The sequence below is a fragment of the Diuraphis noxia genome, unplaced genomic scaffold, assembly GCF_037042655.1.
Source record: "Diuraphis noxia isolate RWA-SAM2 unplaced genomic scaffold, SU_Dnox_SAM2 contig0004, whole genome shotgun sequence".
Classification (NCBI taxonomy): domain Eukaryota; kingdom Metazoa; phylum Arthropoda; class Insecta; order Hemiptera; family Aphididae; genus Diuraphis; species Diuraphis noxia.
The window spans coordinates 18,399,772-18,420,433 of NW_028301714.1; the positions used below are offsets into that span (position 1 = coordinate 18,399,772).

Genomic DNA, 20,662 nt, shown 5'->3' on the forward strand with positions numbered 1-20,662 from the left:
TGATCAATTAGTTTAATTAATTAAAATTTGATACTATCACAGGAGATATTATGGTTATGAATGTAGAAAATTCTATTATTTTTTAATTGATTTTCTTTTTTCTGTCATAAAACCTTTTTCGTCATTTATTCATCTGAAATAAATTATAATATGCTGATTGCATGCACTCTTGCTGCAGCTATAACTTCCAAACACGAAAGTCCGCATAAATACGGTCTACCAGGAAACTGGCAGCTGGATGATGCAACTACTTACTGCGGATCTTAAAAAAATGGCCTAATACTAATAATCTCCAACAGACGTGAAAAAACTAAGGAAATACTAAAAACCTGATAGTGGCGAACGCCTAACCAACTCTTTTATATAACGACCGTAGAACCAATTCACTAATAAAACGTCAATCTCGATTTTGCCATTTTAATATGAAAACAACTATACCTATAAGTATATAATATACGCGTTATTACTTTGGTGTATATTTTATATCGCTGCTAATGCGTGTCGTTAAATTCGCCGGCCCAACGTTTGATGGTGGAAAAATTACGATTAGAACAGTTTTTTTTCGCTTACAGACCTACCTATGTTTCGATATTTTTTCAACGCCGAAACAGTGTTCCCCGTTGCGTCGGATTTCAATTTTTCGGTAGCTACGCGATTATTTTTAATGCCCTCTTCATCAAAACAGCGTTTACCGAAATATATTATACTGACGTATATATTGTATAGTGTTGTTTTTGCGTGTGGCGTCAATATTATATTCAATCGATATTTAACATAATACGGGATTAATGATATCGTTACAAGTTGGTATAATATTATACGCGACCGTGTTTCGACGACGCTAATTATGTTTAGGATGAAAAACGAGTGTGTTCTGCAGTATGCGTTTTTCCAATATTTTCAAAATCACAAATTCCATAATTTCCATTATTTATTTTTTACAATAACTCCATTGTGATATCTTTGATGTCGACTATACGACTATACGTTCATAAGTTTTTCCATGAAAAATTTATATCAAATTACCAATCACATTAAAATGATGAAATATTATAATAAACAGTAAGTATAATATTATATAAATATTCCCATGTACACTATTATTAAATTGAAGTTCAAACGAACATAATATTGATATGTAGATTGAATAGTTACAGTTATCCAATATACATTTCCATGTTTTGTCGAAATTTGACAGTAACATTGAAATGCAAAATATATAACAAGTGTAGTATTACTAGATGTAATGGGATATATATATATATATATTTATATTTATATTTGACCCTGCATAATATGCGTAATATATGAGTATATCCATGTACATTACCTAAAAATAAACATTCACATACTTTAAACCACGTAAATACTCGGAGAGTTGGTCTTCAGTATCATTTTATTCAGGAAACTCCACCTTTTATTATATTTCTAGTGAAACGGGTAAACCTAGATTTTTATAATAATATGACTGTGATTTATATAATACCCCATACGATTATGTTTTTTAAATCTTACAACTCGTTTTGAGTTTGCTCAATATTCGATCCAATTAGTCACTCCCACGTCTCAGGGTGTGTTTTAAGTTAAATATGCTTTTATAATCCATCAAAATGCACGTAGACACTGCGGGTGTTCATTTGAATTTAAAAAAAAAACATGCTGGCAATTTGAATTTAAATAATACACTCTAAACTTGGGAATATCGCGGTACTTGTTTTAATTAAAATAGTTTACTTAACTCAGTGCGTGTGAAAATGTTTATGAATATCCGAAAGGTTTTTAACTTTCTTTGAGTTATTCGTGATTATAAACATCGTCATAAGCCTGACATTTTGGTTGCTACAGAATCTTCCGTCATTGTTTTTTTTTTTGGTCTATAACGGAATAATTCTAACTAAATAGGTAATATTTAGATAATCGTAAACAGGATTTCGCAAATGTCTATCACTCCCTAATTAAAAAATATCTGTAAGTGACATTTCTGTAATATATCCTAGTATAAACACGTCTATAAATTGAAAAAGAAATATGTATACAACTTATAGTGGAAAAACACATCTTAAAACTCAAACCTTGATTATAGTATACAAATAGGATGGATGAAAAATAACTGCAACTGCTTCAACAAGATTGCAATACATTATCTCGTTCTGCAACTCACTCACCAACTCCCCCACCAACCTACGACCAAACTAACACACATAATATACGATACAAATATATTATGTATGAAATGATATATTTTATTATTAAAAATAAACATCCAACAGTGTTTTGATTTGAGTCGAAATTCGCACTAGATAGCTTGTCTTATATTATATTCTTATACGCGTTATATGATGGCATTCATTCATAACGTGTTTTCATTCATTCGTTAATTCTGACAACGGAGTGAGTATGCACAGAGCACGTGGCAAATAAATTATACATCTGGACGTTCGGTAGACCGAAAAACACTTTCAAAAAAAAAAAAAAATCATATTATTATTATAGTGTTTCAGTTACAAACGAGTTTGTTTTTTATTTCACACCGACAACTCAGTATTTAATCTTCTACAACTATGTATGAAATATTACTAACGTATGCGCGCGCGTGCAGTGTATTTTTTTACAAATTGTGAAAGAGAATGGGGTAATAACGAATAAATGGTTTGCCATCGTGTTAAACATATTTTTACGTGTCTAGATCGAGTAGGATTGTTATAAATATTAATAATAATGATCGCCACCTGCTAGGGTTGCAGCACGAAACGGCGGCACGTGGCTCAGTTTTATATATTTTTCTTTGTACGATTTTCATTTTCGACACGTTTTCTGTCTACGAAATCCTTGTAAATGCTAAACTTCAAACCGTTGTCCCGGATGATCCACAGATGTTGGATTTCGTTGGTAACCGTTTCGATTTCTCGAGACACCATTTCGATTTTTCTCTTCAGTTTTTTCAACCGATATTTCATCTGGCTCGTCGTATCACCTCCAAGAGCACAAAATATGTACCTACGTTGTACACAACATAAATTTGTAATCATTATTTAGTGCGTAGTCATCATTATTAAATAAGCGTATACAGAACCGTATTATATATATGTTATATAGCTTTGTATCCATCGGTTGGTCGATATACAAATGTTTAAGACAAATATATATTTGGCATATTATACCAAAATATTTTTTACTTCCTTAACTTTATAGTATCATATATTAATAATCATGACAAAATAATATAATGTCGGTGTGCCTATACGAACACACATACATTACGCATAAAAAATCTTTATGGTGATGTTATAATGGTAAGCTATCTACTTACTTTTATGTTATATAGTGAAAACTGTAATGGTATGGGCGAACAAGCAAAGAGTCATTTCATTTTAATGAATATGAAATATCTGAGTTATGTGATTTTATATAGCATTTAAACTATCTATTTCTATTAACCAAGAATTGAGAGCTAAATATTGTGGGTACGCGCTACTGTGGGATATGAAGTACAGAATTACGTAATAAATAATAATGTATGATAAAGAAGAAAATTTACAAAACAAATAAATTATTATTTCATTAGGCCTTTTATAAGGATTACAATTAGGTTAGATACCATTTTATATTATACTTAATACATATTAATAGTTGGATCTATACATGTAATAAAAGTGTGTTAAATTCCAATAACTCGTTCGTAGTTGTTGTAAACAATTGTTTTCTAGTCCAGAATTTAATATTAGTAAATTTAATATAATATGTTAATTAAAACATTGTATCTAGGTTGTAGAATAAATTATGTGACATGTGTATGCCCTTTAAAATTAAGATAAAAGCATGACATGGAAATAAGAGCTAATAACTTACTAAGTTTGAAAAAAAATATTTGATTTGAACGTTCATATTGTATAGATACTTTTTTATTTTTTTGTTTTATTATATTTTAATTTTTTTCATTTATGAATACTAAACTATAGTAAAGTGAGCAGAAAAAAAAACTTTTTAATATTAAATATTTTAACGAATTCAAATGTTAATATAAATGTACGCTGCTATAATTAATGAAATGGTAATTTTTTAGGGTACATTAAATAAGCTTCATATATATATTATATATATACCATATATATATTTTAATTACTTCAATGAAAAATTTAATTTAAATTAACCGATGGTATGTGGTTGATAGAACAACATTTTAAACTTTTTTTAATGGATGAAATATTTTGTATACAATGTAATAGGTATACAAAGCATTTGTACTATTTATATAATAACACGTCTCATTTAAAGTTAATTATTTTAACTATGTGCTGTCGCCGAATTTACCATATAAATATTAAACAAAACAATTTATTGTTGTTAAAAAGCTATTTGGTTTAGTAGGCTGCTTAATTTTTCGAATGGAAAACCTACAATCTGTGGAATTTCTATTAAAATACAAAACATTTAGATGTTCTCTATAAGTGAATCTGTTAAGGCGGTGATGCTTTCAGAACCTATCTCTCGAAGCTCAGAAAATATAGCTCTTGGTACACGAAATATACCAGTGTTTGGCTTCATTGATAATATGATTTCATTAAAGTGAAAGTACGAGTACTTTGTGATGGGTGATTTCATAAAACAATTTGGTATTATTATTATTAGTATTAATTTATTCATAAATTGATTTTTGATTTCAGGCATTCGGGGCCTAAATCAAGAATTTTAAATAATATGAATAATAAATAACTAGGGTGAATCTATTAAAATACATAATATTAATATGGTTCATATAATTATTGTTTTTATTTTTATTTTATAAAAATTAATAACGGAAAAATATTGCTTGATGCGCAACAAACATGGAGAAATATTATAATTTACTTCATATTAAAAAAAAATAATCACCTTATTATATAAAAATGTTTGCCATTTTTTTTTTATTTGACTAATTTGACTGAGCTTAGGGTCTACGTTAGTCTACAATTTAATGTAAGCTTGAGATATTTTACCTTAAGGCATAGACGATGATGAAATTAGGATATCTTCTAATTACTATAATATTATTTCTGAACATGGAATAAGAGCTCGTAAATTTAGCAATACATTAATTTAGAATAGTTTATTTTGAACCTTTTTTATGAGAATGATGTGATTTTACGTATTATGTAACTTGAGAATTATTATCCAAAAACAATTTTTTTGTAAAAAAAAATCATGCATTGTAGGATTAATGAAACTTTATCGTCATCAGGACTGATGGATATAATAGTCGTTTTCGTAATCATAAAATATCAACCACAGCATAATTAGATTAAAAATAGATAAATATCATATTATTATGCCAGGTAGGCATTGATTAGTTGCACCTGGAATCGTGTCCATAAAAAAAATATTTACTGATTAACGTTTTTCGGCAAAGACTTTTCATTGAACAAACAATACAGTGCATTTGTTATTGCTGATACCACTCCTTTGCGTTCCAAATATAACTCAAAAGCCTCCCAGTCGTCAAAATGTACCTGTAGATATAAATTTGTTATTTAAAAGGTTTTAAGCAGGCACGACATTATTTATATATTTTCAAAAAAATATTATTTCATACATAAATTATCCTTATTGTACTTGCATAATAAAGTATTATTCTACGGAAAAAATCACTTTAAAATTGTAATGGAAATTATAAACCAAAATCCAGTGACTCTATTTTGATACATACGTCAAAAAATCATAAAATTATATTAACAAAATTAGAACAGTAATTTTGTCAATATTAAATAAAAGTTTTTGTTTTTAATTATACAATTTAGTGAAATCGATAAACATCTATTAATACTGAAAAAAAAATGATTGATTTATGACGAATTTGATTAAGTCATTAAGTTTAATAATTTAGTACAGATGAACAACATTTAATAATATATATGTTACGGTAAATTATGTTATATTGGAAATTTATGGTTATTTACGTTATTTACCTATGAATGTGGGAATTATCGTTAATTTCTAGTAAATAACGTTAATAACCGTATGATTTGGGAAATGTTGATTCGATTATAAAATAATGGCCAACGAGCAATGATAAAGTGATCGCTAAATTAATTTTGGTACTAACTGGGTTGGGTAAATCAATAAAACTTTATTGGCCACAGATATGGCGGACACTGGACCAATACAGTATGCAATTACTATACATATTATAACATCGGTGGAGCCGATATGGTTTTCTTAAATACAATTATACACGCCAAGAAATAGTTGCTTGTGAAGAAAATCTATTAGACATGGACAATGTGATAAAATTAGCAGGTGGTAGATAGTTGACACTGAGGGAATCAGCTAGAAATAATAGTTTGGTTGCGGGCTCTCAATGGTACCAGCGCTGCCGTTGCAAGATTGGTTGTAATAATAAGCGTTGTGCTTGACGTAGGGCTAAAAAATTATGTAATAGTAAATGTCATGGGAATACAACTTGTCAAAACAAATAAAAAATAATAATCCATTTTTTATATTTTTAAAAATACCTAGGTACTTCATTTTTCAAATTGTAGTATTTGAGATTCACGTCTATAACAACTATTACCTGTGTATTTGGTCATTAACGTGATTATTCTTTTGGAACCATCTAACATCATTTACATATTATACATATTATATAAAACAAACTAATTTTTTCTTTTTCTTTATTGAATACACTTGATTTTTTTGTACATTTCGGTTGGTATTTATATTTAAATGTATCGAAATTTTACGATTTTATTGTGCACACTTTCAGGTGATATTAAAAATTAATTCTCTTAATAGTTCATCCACATGAACACAAAATTGTTGTTTATTAAATTTATATCTATTATGAACAGTAAATTAATTAATGATAACACACACACACACACATATATATATATCCATTTTTAGGGTAACGAAGCAATAAATTAATTGATTTTACAATAATGTTTGTTTTTTTTTTTTGTCTGTCGTTGCTCTTTTAGAGTAGTAAAAATAGTTTCAATGTTCAACTTTAGAGAACATTATGGATCATGGTAATAAATAGTATCCAGTTGAGGTGTTAAAAAATATTCTATGCACTGTTAAAAATAACAGGGGAAGAAATTGGGCAATAAATTTAATGCAAAACCATTATTTAAAATGTTCAAGTTATGTAGGTATTTATTAGCATTTTTTGTGAAAAGTTTTCAAAAGATTTTTAGTATTTTGACTATAGATGTACTTTTATGGATGTTGAAATGAATTGTTACTTAGTCAAAAACCTTGACAATTAATAGTTTAAGTGATATATTAGACAAAATCATCCAAATTATCGTAATATTTGTGAATTATTTTGTATGTAAAAATGTATAAAATAACCTATCGTATAATTAAAAGTAAAATAAATAACATTGATAGTGGTATTATTGTATCATTAAATACACTTAGTAATGAAGACTTACACACATTCTTTGCTCGAAAATGATTTCCGAACTTATGATTTATCATTTAATTACAATTTGACGATGACTTACTCTTTAATATATTCTTAACGCTCACTAAAAAACAGAGTGGTTAATTAATTATCCCCTTTTTTTGATGAACTTATATTTGTAAAAATATAATTAAATCTTCAAACTATAATATTGTAGGTATTTACAGTTTTCAACTTATGCATCTTTTGATTTAATATTTTATTAATATTGATTATATAAAAAATGAATGCTGTTAATGTTTTAACACATAAGTTGTTTAGTATAACGTATTTTTAGTTAGTTAAACACAGCATTCATTTTTTATTTTTTTGCGGTTACATCATTTTGACTAAAAACAATAATCATGAGATTTTAAACATGATAGCTTAGTTCACAATACAATACAATCTTTATATACAGTAAAACAGACTGGCTATAAAATATATTATATTTATCTAATTACCTATAATGTCAAGAATATATATTTTAGGGGTTTTTTAAACATAATTTGTTAATTATATAGGAAGCAAAGTATTCTGATCGCTTATAAGTTATAGGTAATTATGAACGATGAACCACTTACGTAATAAAATTATTTATGTGTGTACTCCCTAGAGAATAACGGTCGCAAAATAACTTTCATAACCTTATGGTAGCAATCTGCATTATGATGTTTAAGCAAACACAAAATATATTTGAAAATTACTAAAATAACGAAAAATTAATTAAGCTACTATAGATTGACGATATGTGCAAATCAAAACTAATCAATGACAGCGATAAGTTAAACGTTAAAATTGAAAATGAAAAATAACTCGTGTCCTAATATAATATTAATTACAAACGTAACATACTTTTATAATAATTATTACTTATTAGTATTATTGTCATTGAAATTAAAATATGTTAATATTATATGTTTTGCATGTTCTTTAGCTGCAATAAAATTATCTACGGGCTGTTGTGTCACACGATTTAAAATAAATTTCACGAAAAAATGTTACTCACATTTTTACTATTAACCACTGAATTATTGTCCATGACTTGTTAGTATTGTTTTATTGGTCAGAATAATCCTCGTTAAACCAATTGTATTAATTATTAAATTAAACGAAAAACAGTGAAAATGTTATTATATTATGAATTATACGTAATTTTTGGTGAATTAATTAAAAAACCATAGATACCTATTACTTATATTATAACATTGATTGATTTTAGCCAAATATTCTCCATACTATGCAGATATTTTAATAAATTCCAAATGCAGAAAATTGAATACGTTACATTAAACATTTTACCACAATTTATGGCTATACATATTATAAGGAATTCATTTGTTCTAATGGTAATAATAAAGCTGATGGTATTATTTTTAACTTATCAACTCATTCTTTAAATTCTGAGAAGAGAGAAAAATTTAAATGGTGTATTCCAATATATCAAATATTATATGTTTATTACACTGATGTATGTGCACATTTAATCCCATGATCGAACTAGACCACTCAAAACTACGTCCGCATACTAACTAAAATTATTTTTTATTTTAATCATTATTTATCAATAGATATTATTTTATGGAAATAATAATATCAACATTATTATTTCACTATTATAATCAGTTTGACTTAAGAGAGACTTTTACATTGTAAATTATTAAAATATGTTTATTCAATTTTAGCGTGAGCATGTTTTACCAAAACAACTTAATTAATATTTTATAACTATTTGAATATATGTATACCTATCAACCATGTTATTGTAAAATCAAACATTTAAACAAAAAGAAAACATTTTAACAACGTAAATTTATAAAACATTTTGGCATTCAATGAGATAAATATTATTTTTCCCAAAAAAGTTTATCATTATAAGATACACAATATAAACTTTACGATCTTCAACACGAGTTGAGTAATTTGTACACAATGAAATATATATACCTAATACGAGTACATATTTTAAGTATTGTATTATAAACACTGTATTTCGGACTTCTCAAAACACAATATTTACAAAAACGTAGTGCAAAAACAAAATATGATTTTATCAAGTATTGAACGTGCACATACCATGGTATTTATTGTCAATTTTAGTTGGATTTAAAATATTAATAATAATAATAATACAGCTGAAGTATTTTATTTAAAAAAAAATTATAAACTGACAACTAAATGGAAAAATGATTTTATTAAATATATTGAATAGGAACTATAGCCATAATGCTGTAATGAAATAAATCACTCGTATCTATTCAATATTAACTCAATGGCTTCACGACAAAAAAATCAGAAGTTTTCAAACAATAACCTGCATCTCCCATTCTTAATTTACAATCCCGAGTGGTATCTCACAAAACTTTTTAAACTGTTTTACTGCCCAAAAGTGTTAAAAAAAAAAAATTAAAGGTACACACATAACATACCTACACACCGTATAAAATAGTTAATCCTCAGGGACACATCTCGCTCGGTCCGTACTATGTATGAAAAATTTGACTCGTGCAAATTTAATAAAGTCACGACACGTTTAAGTTTAAACAGTCACGTGTTATAACGGAAAATCACTTTTGAGCCGTGTCTTCGTCTCCTCGTACATTATGTATTGAATACACTAATATGCACGCGTGTGTGTACGTGTGCGCAAATGCGTGTGCGTATGTTCAACAAATTGAGTTTCGTAAGCACCGTAAATTTCCGCTGCATGATAATATTTTATTTTGTCATAACAGTCGGATTTGGTTTAATAATAATTATAGTTATCCCGCAGAACATTTCGTATTAAATTGTTCACGTAGCACTGCTACATTTACACGGTGCGTGTTAAAAGCTATGGAACACTGCACCGCAACCGATTTGCGTGCAAAAGTCAAGAGCCGATTGTTGAGTATAATATAAATAAATACTGCTAATATTATAAAAACGTTCACCGGTCGTACGAAATCGCATGGTCCATTTTATAATATTATAAAATTATCGAATATTTGTAAATTTATACAATTATTATTCTATTGCGTACAGTGTACACTCGTGTGCGTGTGCATGGGTTTTCGATATTGGCTTTGATGTTTGATTTATAAATATTATTATAAGTATTATAAGTTCATATTTGTTGAGCGATACCTATATAATAATAATAATAATAATATTTCGTATGTAATATAATTACGTAATATTACATATATTTTTCCGATTCCGAGGAGACGTGTGCGTTACATTTTATTGCATAAAACGTAAAATAATTATTTATATTTTACTTTTACGTAGGTTGTGCGCAACAAAACCCCACTCTCAGTTCGTAGTAGTGATTTATATATATTTTGAAAAATCGAAACTGCGGCAGTGTTAATGTACGTTTTCTCCAGTCGATCATTACGCAAACAAATACATTGAGCGTACCTTGGCGCGTGTTGTTTGTTATGCCATTTTTACCCGTTGTTATATTATACATCGATGTATTTTTTTTTTTTTTAAGTTCGCAATTAAGAGGAATTGAAAAATGAAAATACCAGCAAATAAAAACGATATTATATTTAAAGCATTTCATGTGAAAAACAACGATTATTATTTATTTTGTATAAAACTAAAACACGGTTCAGACTTATTTTTATTCTTTTTTTTTATTATAATCATTATTATTCAGTGCACTAATATACAATGCAGATGTGATTTTTCACAATGTGACTTAATGGATTTTATGTTCGTTCTTGAATATTACACTGCAGTGTTTGTACTACTGCTCGTGGTTTTCTGTATGTAATTCAAATGGTTTTCGATATCATTACAAAAAAAATATATATATATACGTTCGGTAATGCATTTATATCCGGCCGTTTCCATTATAAAAAGATCCCGGTCAGATCAAAACATATAACATAATAATGCAATTGTTTGAAAATATGTGATTGTAACTTTTTGTTGATTTGCCAACCCGATGTTTAATAGAATGGTTTTTCAAAAAAGTTTCATGATAAAATTATATTTTAAACACGGTTATATATACGAGGTAAACAATACAAAACCATAACAACGTTTTTGTTTTATTTATCTTTATTTTCCATTGGGATATCAGTAGTTACCTATTACCTTTTAACTACCCTGTTATACCCATAAACCCTACACTAGTATATATGCATCTTTTCACCTCTTTACATTCAGAATGGTGAGATATTGTCGGAGAAATATTAATGACACCATTTATAATTTTACCTTTCATGATTTATTATATACTATTATATTCTACTAAATGGATAAAATAAATAACTATTTCCGATACACATAACTTAAAAAATATTCTTGAGTTAGCTTTATGAAATAGCATAGGTTCACTCTGTATACTCTGAGTGTATAACAAAATCTTAAAATATAATGGAATATTTTAAAAATTTGGATGTTTATTTTTGAAAGTTCATAGGTAAGAACAATTTTTATTTATTATAGAATGTTTATGTTAGTAGGAATATAAGTTACCACGCAACCGGTATTGTTTCGTGAAAAAAAAACAACACTACAGAAAAAGCAATAAAAATAAACTGTTTGGGACCAAATGGTGGGGTAATATATAGTGATGGTATCCCTGTCAAAGGTAAATTGATCTGTTAATAAGCACTGCAGCTGTAATAGGTACTGTAGATAAAATTTAATTCCTGACAATATACCTTGATGACGTTTAAACATTTAAATGGAAATTGTATACGATGTCGGAAAAACTAAATAAGTTGTTGTGTAATTTGTTCTTCTTCGTGGTCGAATAGTACCTACATTTAGAAGACAGAGAATTACAACTATGTCCACCAAGATGTTTGTACTTTTTAAAAATACACGGTTGTATTTCTATAATATATCCCATATAGTCACAGCATGAATGCGGTATACTTTTTGTATTAAGCAAACGTTCAATCACTGGTCACAGTGGTATAAGGAACATAATAGTTTATAATATATATCAGTCTCATTTCGTCTGAAGTCTCGGCCGGTGAAAAGGTCAATTTTGTACACAAAATGTATGGTTTCACATTAATTTTTATGAATTATTAAATAAGAACTCACAGATTAGAAAAATTGTGCATAAATAATTATTATTTATTTTCAATATGTCATGATGCATCATAACGATATAAATCACGTAGAAATCAATTGTGTAAAAATCAGTAAATCACAAAATTATGTTTATAATATATATGAATACCGTATGGGAACTTTTATAATAAGAAAAGCATAATCAGTTTTTACATTTTTAACACGCGTTTAAACAGGAAAGTGAATCTTCTATAATAATTTGATTTAAACATTCAATTTTCTAAGTGAATAGTAGAACGTTTCACATACGACATATTGTACGAAATTGGTTTTACTTTGTTCACCAAGTGCATTTGCATAAAATTGGTAATTTGAGTATAGACGAGAATTATGTACTTACTACCTACGCCTATTGAATACAATTTATTATTGTCTAAAATATTAAAATATACATAATGGCTAATTAACTCAATGGGTTACATGTTAGCATAATAATTTCTGTTCTATTTAATAAATTATTAGTGTTACAACATTTTTTTATCGATGTATTATTGTGAAAAAATTATGGTATTGTAGAAAATAGATACATTTTTAGATATATATTTTTTTTATTAATTAAAACCCTGGGCCCATTATTATAAATTATTTATGATACACAAGTTATGATTATTATTTAATATAATTTAATGATTTTACTATCAACGTAAAGAAACGAATAATTTTGGTATTTAAAAAAATATATAAGATAGAGTTACAATTAGTCAATTAATTCTGACTTAAAAAATGCTCCAAAATAAAATTATCGAATCGTTCTTAAGACTAATCTAAGTTATTAGCTAGAGAACCGTTAGTTAAATTACATACAAAGTAATGATTAATATAATGCTTATTTGAACGATAAATGAGATTCGTGACAATAAATAGAACGTATAATCAGATAACAATAAATTAGAATTATATAAATAGTTTCTGTAATGGCACAAAATTTAAAGACAAATTATGGGCGTTAAACACAAGGAGATATTGCAATAAAATGATGAAGCGCATAAATCCCGAAACTAATGATAGCTTACTTTCAAGGGTCTAAGGGTGAAAAAGTTTCCAATCCGAAAATCGTGAGACTTTAAATTATGGCATCATCGGATTACAATTAATTTCAGAGTTTTATAATATCCTAGGCTATGGGAAGGGTTGTGGAGCTGTATATATTATAATGTCCATGGTAGTTATTATAAAAGCGATTTAAAATCAAATCCGTGGATGAAAAAAAATATTAGAATAAGCATCTATACATTTGACAGATTAATTTATTTTTCAGACCAGTCAATTATTACTCATTAATTCATAAACAATAGATGTACCTAATACCTATGCTTTTGACTAATTATTGCACAATACTTTTTAAGAATAAATATATAATATATATTATATTTCTACCATCTATATATCTTTTATCTATTATTCGCTCGTGGCACAAAAATCGACACTGTTGAATAAACTTCAACGAAACCATCGACCATCACCATTTACATAGTGGGGTAGTGGGGTACTGATTTGTGAGACAATACATGCATATTGAAGAATAATAGCACACTAAAACCTTGAGAAAATTAATATTAGAAAAGTCGACATAATTTATGTACGTTATGATATCGTGTCCGATGATCCGTTACGCAGACATCAGCTTACACATATTATAATAATATATCGATCGATTTCGTGCTTTATCATATTACTATTATATTATATCAGCACGCGCATTAAGCGTGTGACGATGGCATTTCCGTCTTCATGTCTGTCGGTCGTCCGTCAATCTGTTGCCAATGGAACATCGTCGCCCTAGGAGAACTTTGCGATCGTTCTGTCGATGATTTCGTAGAGGTTAGCTCAAAAACAATGGATTGTGAACGAGACCCTTACAATCACGTCGTCTAGTATAACGGTTAAACGCACATATTTAGCATCGGTTATAGTGACTATAACCGATGCTAAATTGTATTAAATTAATAATTTTCACAAATTTCGCATATGCGACTCGTGACGGAGAGCGACTGTTGTGGTACTACAGATGATGGGTGGTATACCTATGCGGACGCAACAGCTTATAATTTCATTACGGACGAGGTGCCCATAAAACATTTCGTGGTCGGCATAAGTGCTATTAAACAAAACGCCACTCGTCGTCGATAATAATAATAAAATGATTAACATCGAACCGGGTCGCCGCCGTTTTAATCGGTACCTACGACGTCGTTGCCGGGCGTACATATTATTATGATAATGGCGTTAATGCAATGTGTTATTGTATAATGTTATGATGTTTTTTTTATACATTTTCCACGGTGGCGTTTTCAAGTGACCCCCGCGGACGAATTCAAAACAAACGCTCATTACATTAATATTATGCTAATTTATTCGACGCGATGTGCTTCGACACTTGGCTAATATCGAGTACAATTTAATACATTATAATATTATACTGGATAAGTAAATATATACGCGCGAACATGGTGTTAATATTTTATTTATGTCTAACGTTTTGTGTACCTACCAACAGTTGTTGTTTTAAATGTTGACCGACGAAACGACGTACGAAAACACATCACGCGACCAATCGCCAACGAAAATTACAAAACTTTCAACTTTTGAACAAACTCTACGGTTACTCGATTGTAATATTATGCATATTATAACACAATTATTTTTTTTTTTTACCGTGTGATACATTTATATTATTGTCATGCGGGTTTCTCGTAATAGGCTTGTCGCAGTATAATATTGTTCGAAATTTGAAACTGATGCAAAGTAAGTAAAATATGATTGCGATCACTCCCGGAGGGTGTTTTATAATTAGTCCACGTATACTCTGGAGTTTATTTTTTCGTATACAACAAAATGTTAATGCACCGATCTATACACAACTTAAAATGAAAATGGGTTAAAGTGCGGGACATTTATCGACGAGTTTTTTTTTTTTTTTTCTGAAATCCTGTTTAAACATTGTTTTTTATAATGTTTACGGTGAAATATTTAGTTTCGGACGTAAACTAATTTACATTAATGGTCGGTAAATAAAAAATACATGTCGAAAATAATACACTAATTTGTAACTTTTTGTTAGCCGAAAATAAATACAACCGACAGACGTATTCACACATGAAGTAAGGATTAATGATAACAACCACTCGATAAAGAAGAAGTAGATACGCGGTCTGGTGGTTGTTTGAATTGAAAAACAAAACTGTTATTCTAAATTAAAATACTGCGCCTTTTTTGTAAAATTTAACTGTTTGTATATTTTATGGATATTTATATATATTTTTGTATTATTAAAATTATTAATTGAATACAACTTTGGCTTCAAGGTTTTGCATATTTTAAAAAATACCAAATACACAAAATTTTATTTTTTTACATGTATAAAATATAATATAAAACATACTATGAAGTAGATTGATGATTATTAAATTGGTTTTCCAGTCCGGTATTCCTAATGAAGGGTATCATCCATAATATATAGGCATATAGTTTCGAAAAGATTAATGGATATCTATATGATGAACTAAAAAATAAAATTTGTGTTTTATTTAAAATGATTACGTGGTTATTAAATTGTGATGTTATTACTTCCTTAATTTTATATAATACAAATTAATAAAAGTGTTACAAAAACAAAAGTTTCCAGTTATTTGGATTATCTTCAACAGTTGTCCGCATAACTCTTTTCACGGTCTGTGTATTGAATAATAGATATAATCATATATATAGTATATATTATGTAAAAACGTTGTAAGAGTTTTATTTTACTATTTTTAAAGAGACCTAGATTCCCGATATGTGTGTTTGACAACAATATTTAACAACGGTCTGTTGTTATCGAACAATGATACAATACATGTACAAAACATGTACAAAACATGTACAAAACATAATAATGGAGAAAATCATTGAAAATTCGTCTGTGAAATTTGTCAGTATAATAATAATGTATATATTATAATAGTTATATAATAGATATAATTATGCGTATAAAGTGCATGTAAAAAGGCCAAAAAGAGTTTTATATTTATTTTTCATCTCCACGACCCATCTCATCGATCCTCAGCACCAATCATCTAATGATCCAAACTTGAACCACCAGAATTATAACATAGTGTACGAGGAAGCGGCATGTCAACAAGTTAAATTAACAGTTTACGCCAATATTGTCATCAGTTACCCTAAAATCAATTTACACTGATCATTTTTAGATCATATTGGCAGTATTAAAACATTTTTTTGTGCATGTAATTTAAAAAATACGTTACGATCGCTTGAAAACCAATATTCAGGAAGCTATAAACTATACACGTATTATAATACTCAAGTTATAATCAGGGAGAGGCAAAAGGGACCATATTTTCTGGATCACAAGACTTCAAGTGCTGTTTGTCATAATTAAGCTTAACAAACTATAGCAACTATGTCTATATTCAATATTTATAAGAAGTAAAAATATTGAGATATTATACTAATATTATTTAATATTTAATTCATAAAATGTCTAGTAATACCAACAACATACTTGTTATTCCTGTTAAATTTGGTGGCTTAAAACAAATATTTAAGGTGACGTTTCCGTTAAGTTTTTTTTTTAATTCAAATAAGCAATTTAATCATAATAGATATCGATAAAATAAAATAATTATTTTTGAATCCCTCATTGAAAAGTTTTGCTCTGGGACTCTCGGCCTCTAAATGTCTTAATCTGAATTTCATTTTATAACAATACAATGGAACAATAATTCATATTGATACAACAAATACTAAAATCATAAAATTTAATTTTAGTTGTTTACAATAATAACGATATACTACGTAGATATCACCAAAAACTCGAGTGTTACAGTATTTGGGTGCTAATTAAATGTATATTTAAAACTGAGAATTTTAATTTAGAACTAATCATACTGGTTCAAATAATTTCCAATCGCGCAAACTCTGAACATCGATATTTTATGTAATAAATGACACCATGTGAGCCGACCATTGATTGATGTTAATTTCTGCCATATCGCGTCCGTTGTCCGTTTAACGGACGCAGACGGGTGAAAACAAATGAGTGGATGAAACAAAATGGCGAAAATATATTTAGCAGACGAAACGGCTTGGTATCTTTGTTAAGCGTAAATAGAAAATAATACAATGGTCTGAGGGTATATATATATTATATAATTACTCGATGTTTGGCGAAACGAAACGGTATTATCTAACATTATATAGACAGGTAGATATATACAACATACTCTACAAGACCCAGACTGCCGCACCAAATAATATACTGGAAAATCAGAACGCAATTATTATTATTACAACGGTCGACGAATCAAATATCGCTTCGGGGTTTTTCTTTTCCGAGTCCGTGGTCTGTTAAAAGCGAAAACGTACTGTAAAAGAGATTTTTTTTGTTTACCATTGATTGCTGTGAATTTGTTATCCTGTGAATGTTGCGTTGTATAAGACTAAAATATAATAATGTTGTAGCGTCTATAACTGTATGTATAAAAGGGTATATATGTATATATTTACATACAAACGTTTATGTTGTTTATATTAAAGTTATGTTAAACATTTAAAACATTTCGTAAATCCTGAGGCGGTCACGAATATGCATTATTCACGTTTAGTCTCCAAAATTATTGCTACTGCGTAATTTATAATTGGTATCTGTCAGTGGAGAAGGAAGCGTATTGTTATTTTAGATTCTGAGCGGAGCGAGGAATGTATTGGTTTTACAATGATATTTATTTCTTTTTTATTCTGTAAACACTTTTTTCTCCCTCTAAACTTGTTCAAAATTATCAAGGGTAGCATATTTTCTGAAAGGTAATGTTCTTGATCTGGTACCTTAAAGAGGTCATTTTTCGATTTTCGAAACGGTACTCGAAATAAAAGCGGTTAAAAGAGAAAAAAGTTCTATTTCACGATTTTATAATATTAAATAATTACGGACGATGTTTTTTTTTTTTTTGAAATTGTAACAATTTGCCTGCAGAGCGGCATCCACTTACTTACCCGCTTTTTTCTCTTTCTCATAGTTGATATACTGTGACGTAAAGGTTTTTCTCGAATAAAAAATACAATAAATTGGGTATTCATTGCGAAAAATCCAAAATATGTAATAAACGTTCACATTTTCGTTGTGCCATGACCATTATTTCTTCTGCAGTATTTCACGTTATCTTATATCGTTACAAATTCCCAAATGTTTACGAACGTATACATTCAAATAATTCTACAAGCCATCGGTCGATCTATAAAAGTTCCGAGACAGACCGCTCCCCCCCCCCCCCCATAAATATCGTTCGATAAAGTATCTAAATGATATTATTATAACCGCGGAATACAACACAAGTAGAAGAAAATAAAAACCGATCACCACGCATAAACAACTAGAAAATACATTCAAACACGCGTATAACATTTACACGTGCAAACGTACGTCATTATACGCGTATTATAACATTATAAATCACCAGGTTTCTCAAAACACACACACACACATATTGTATAATACTATATCGACGCATATACTTATGCACCGTTATTCACGTGCAAAATATTTTATATAATTTTGCGGAACAGAGGTACCTACTTCATCTACTACTACACTGCATCAGACGTGCGTATAAAATATATAGTAAATATTATTATAAAGTTCGATATCTCCCTTACAATTTATATTAACTTATGCATATAATATTGCATACACTCGTGCTGTACCAAATCTAATAAATCATGCATCGTTGTACTGCAGATAACTATTTTGAAGTTTCAGAACTGTGTGCGTGTTTATAACTGTATATTAATATATATACATGCACCATATTATAATGGTGTATAAATAGTCACTCATTATTATGCATTAGTGTTTTTCATTCCTCGCTCGCTTGCGTATAGAGTCCGAGACAGTGCTAATAATAAACGCGAGTCGTGCAGATATCATTATAGGCCACGACTCACAAAGACATACGTGACGGTAAAATTAAAAAAAATCTGGAACGGCCGCGAGGAGGGTCGACTCACCAAACTTTTGACTTCGACCACAAGATGGTCGCGATATGGACGAACACTATACCTATACACCACATTGGCTCGGTTTCCCATTAAAAACACCACAGTGTTTTTATCTGCCTACACAGGTAATATACCTAGTTGCCACACTGCCGGACGGTCCATTGTTGTAATATAGTATACAATAATAAATATTATTTGAAATTAGAGAGGGCGCTAATACAGTAGAAATTTGAATTATAACTTTAGATAAACGAGTACATATGACCCCAGTGTGGTAATAGTATATAAAATACATGGTTATACGAGCGTAGTGTTTATGTGTGTTTCGGTAAAAAAGAAAGCGTAGGTATACATAATAATATGATATAAAGCGCTTAAAATACGTGTTTTTGGGGATCGTTATGATTAAAAAATAAAAGTAAAACTTCGAGCATCGATATATAGGTACAAGTCAATAAACCAAATTTTCATTTTACATTGTACAAGCTAACTACGTGCACTTCGTTTCCCGTTAAATATGTCAACGTTATTTAATACTTGGCATTACGTAGTTCAAATTAAAAAAAAATGTAACCAACCATCTTGAAACTAAAAACACTTTTGCTAGTACCAGTTAAAAATGCGAATTTCAGAAAATGCTTTCTTATTGTACACTTACGTGATGATACCGTGGAAATATCAAGCTACCTATCATTATTTAAACTACTCAGTGAGTCTTTAAAGTGAGTCATTCTGGACACATTCGATAATATCATATTATAGCCGGGGCGGGGTGCTCGGAGTTGCCCGTGAGAATAGCTTGTAATTTTGCGAGCAGTATATTATCAGGTATCTAGAAGTGAATAGAATCTCGTGAGGTGCGTACTAGGTGTTTAATTTACTAATTTCTAACCCTTAGGTTTCAAAGTTAGATCAATTTTATCATATTTACTTAATTCAACCTACCGTGGATTTGATATGAAATGTCTTATCCGGTGATTTTTGAAATAGCTGCGTAACTTGACTTTATCCGTGAAAAAATCAACAACTAATACAAATTGGTGTATCTAGCAATGATCTGATATGAAGTTAGATTCGTGTATACTTTTTGGTTACGGAATAATAAAAAAAAAATAGTTTTTATTTCAATATTGAAAACGCGAAAATTCCTTTTAACCCATA

The 20,662-nt window shown here is 28.8% G+C and overlaps 2 protein-coding genes across 4 annotated transcripts in view; one reads left to right on the forward strand and one right to left on the reverse strand.

Moving 5' to 3' along the window:
- LOC107169163 (adenylate cyclase type 5-like) overlaps positions 1-20,662 on the forward strand; it is a 207,955-nt gene that overhangs the window by 120,822 nt on the left and 66,471 nt on the right. The gene's annotated exons all lie outside the window — the stretch shown is intronic.
- LOC149055806 (uncharacterized) lies at positions 2,772-8,465 on the reverse strand. The gene is made up of 3 exons (XM_089225560.1): positions 8,433-8,465; positions 5,365-5,486; positions 2,772-2,997 (listed from the first exon to the last, which is right to left on the reverse strand). Exons 1-3 carry the CDS (start codon positions 8,463-8,465, stop codon positions 2,772-2,774), a joined length of 381 nt encoding a protein of 126 aa, XP_089081686.1.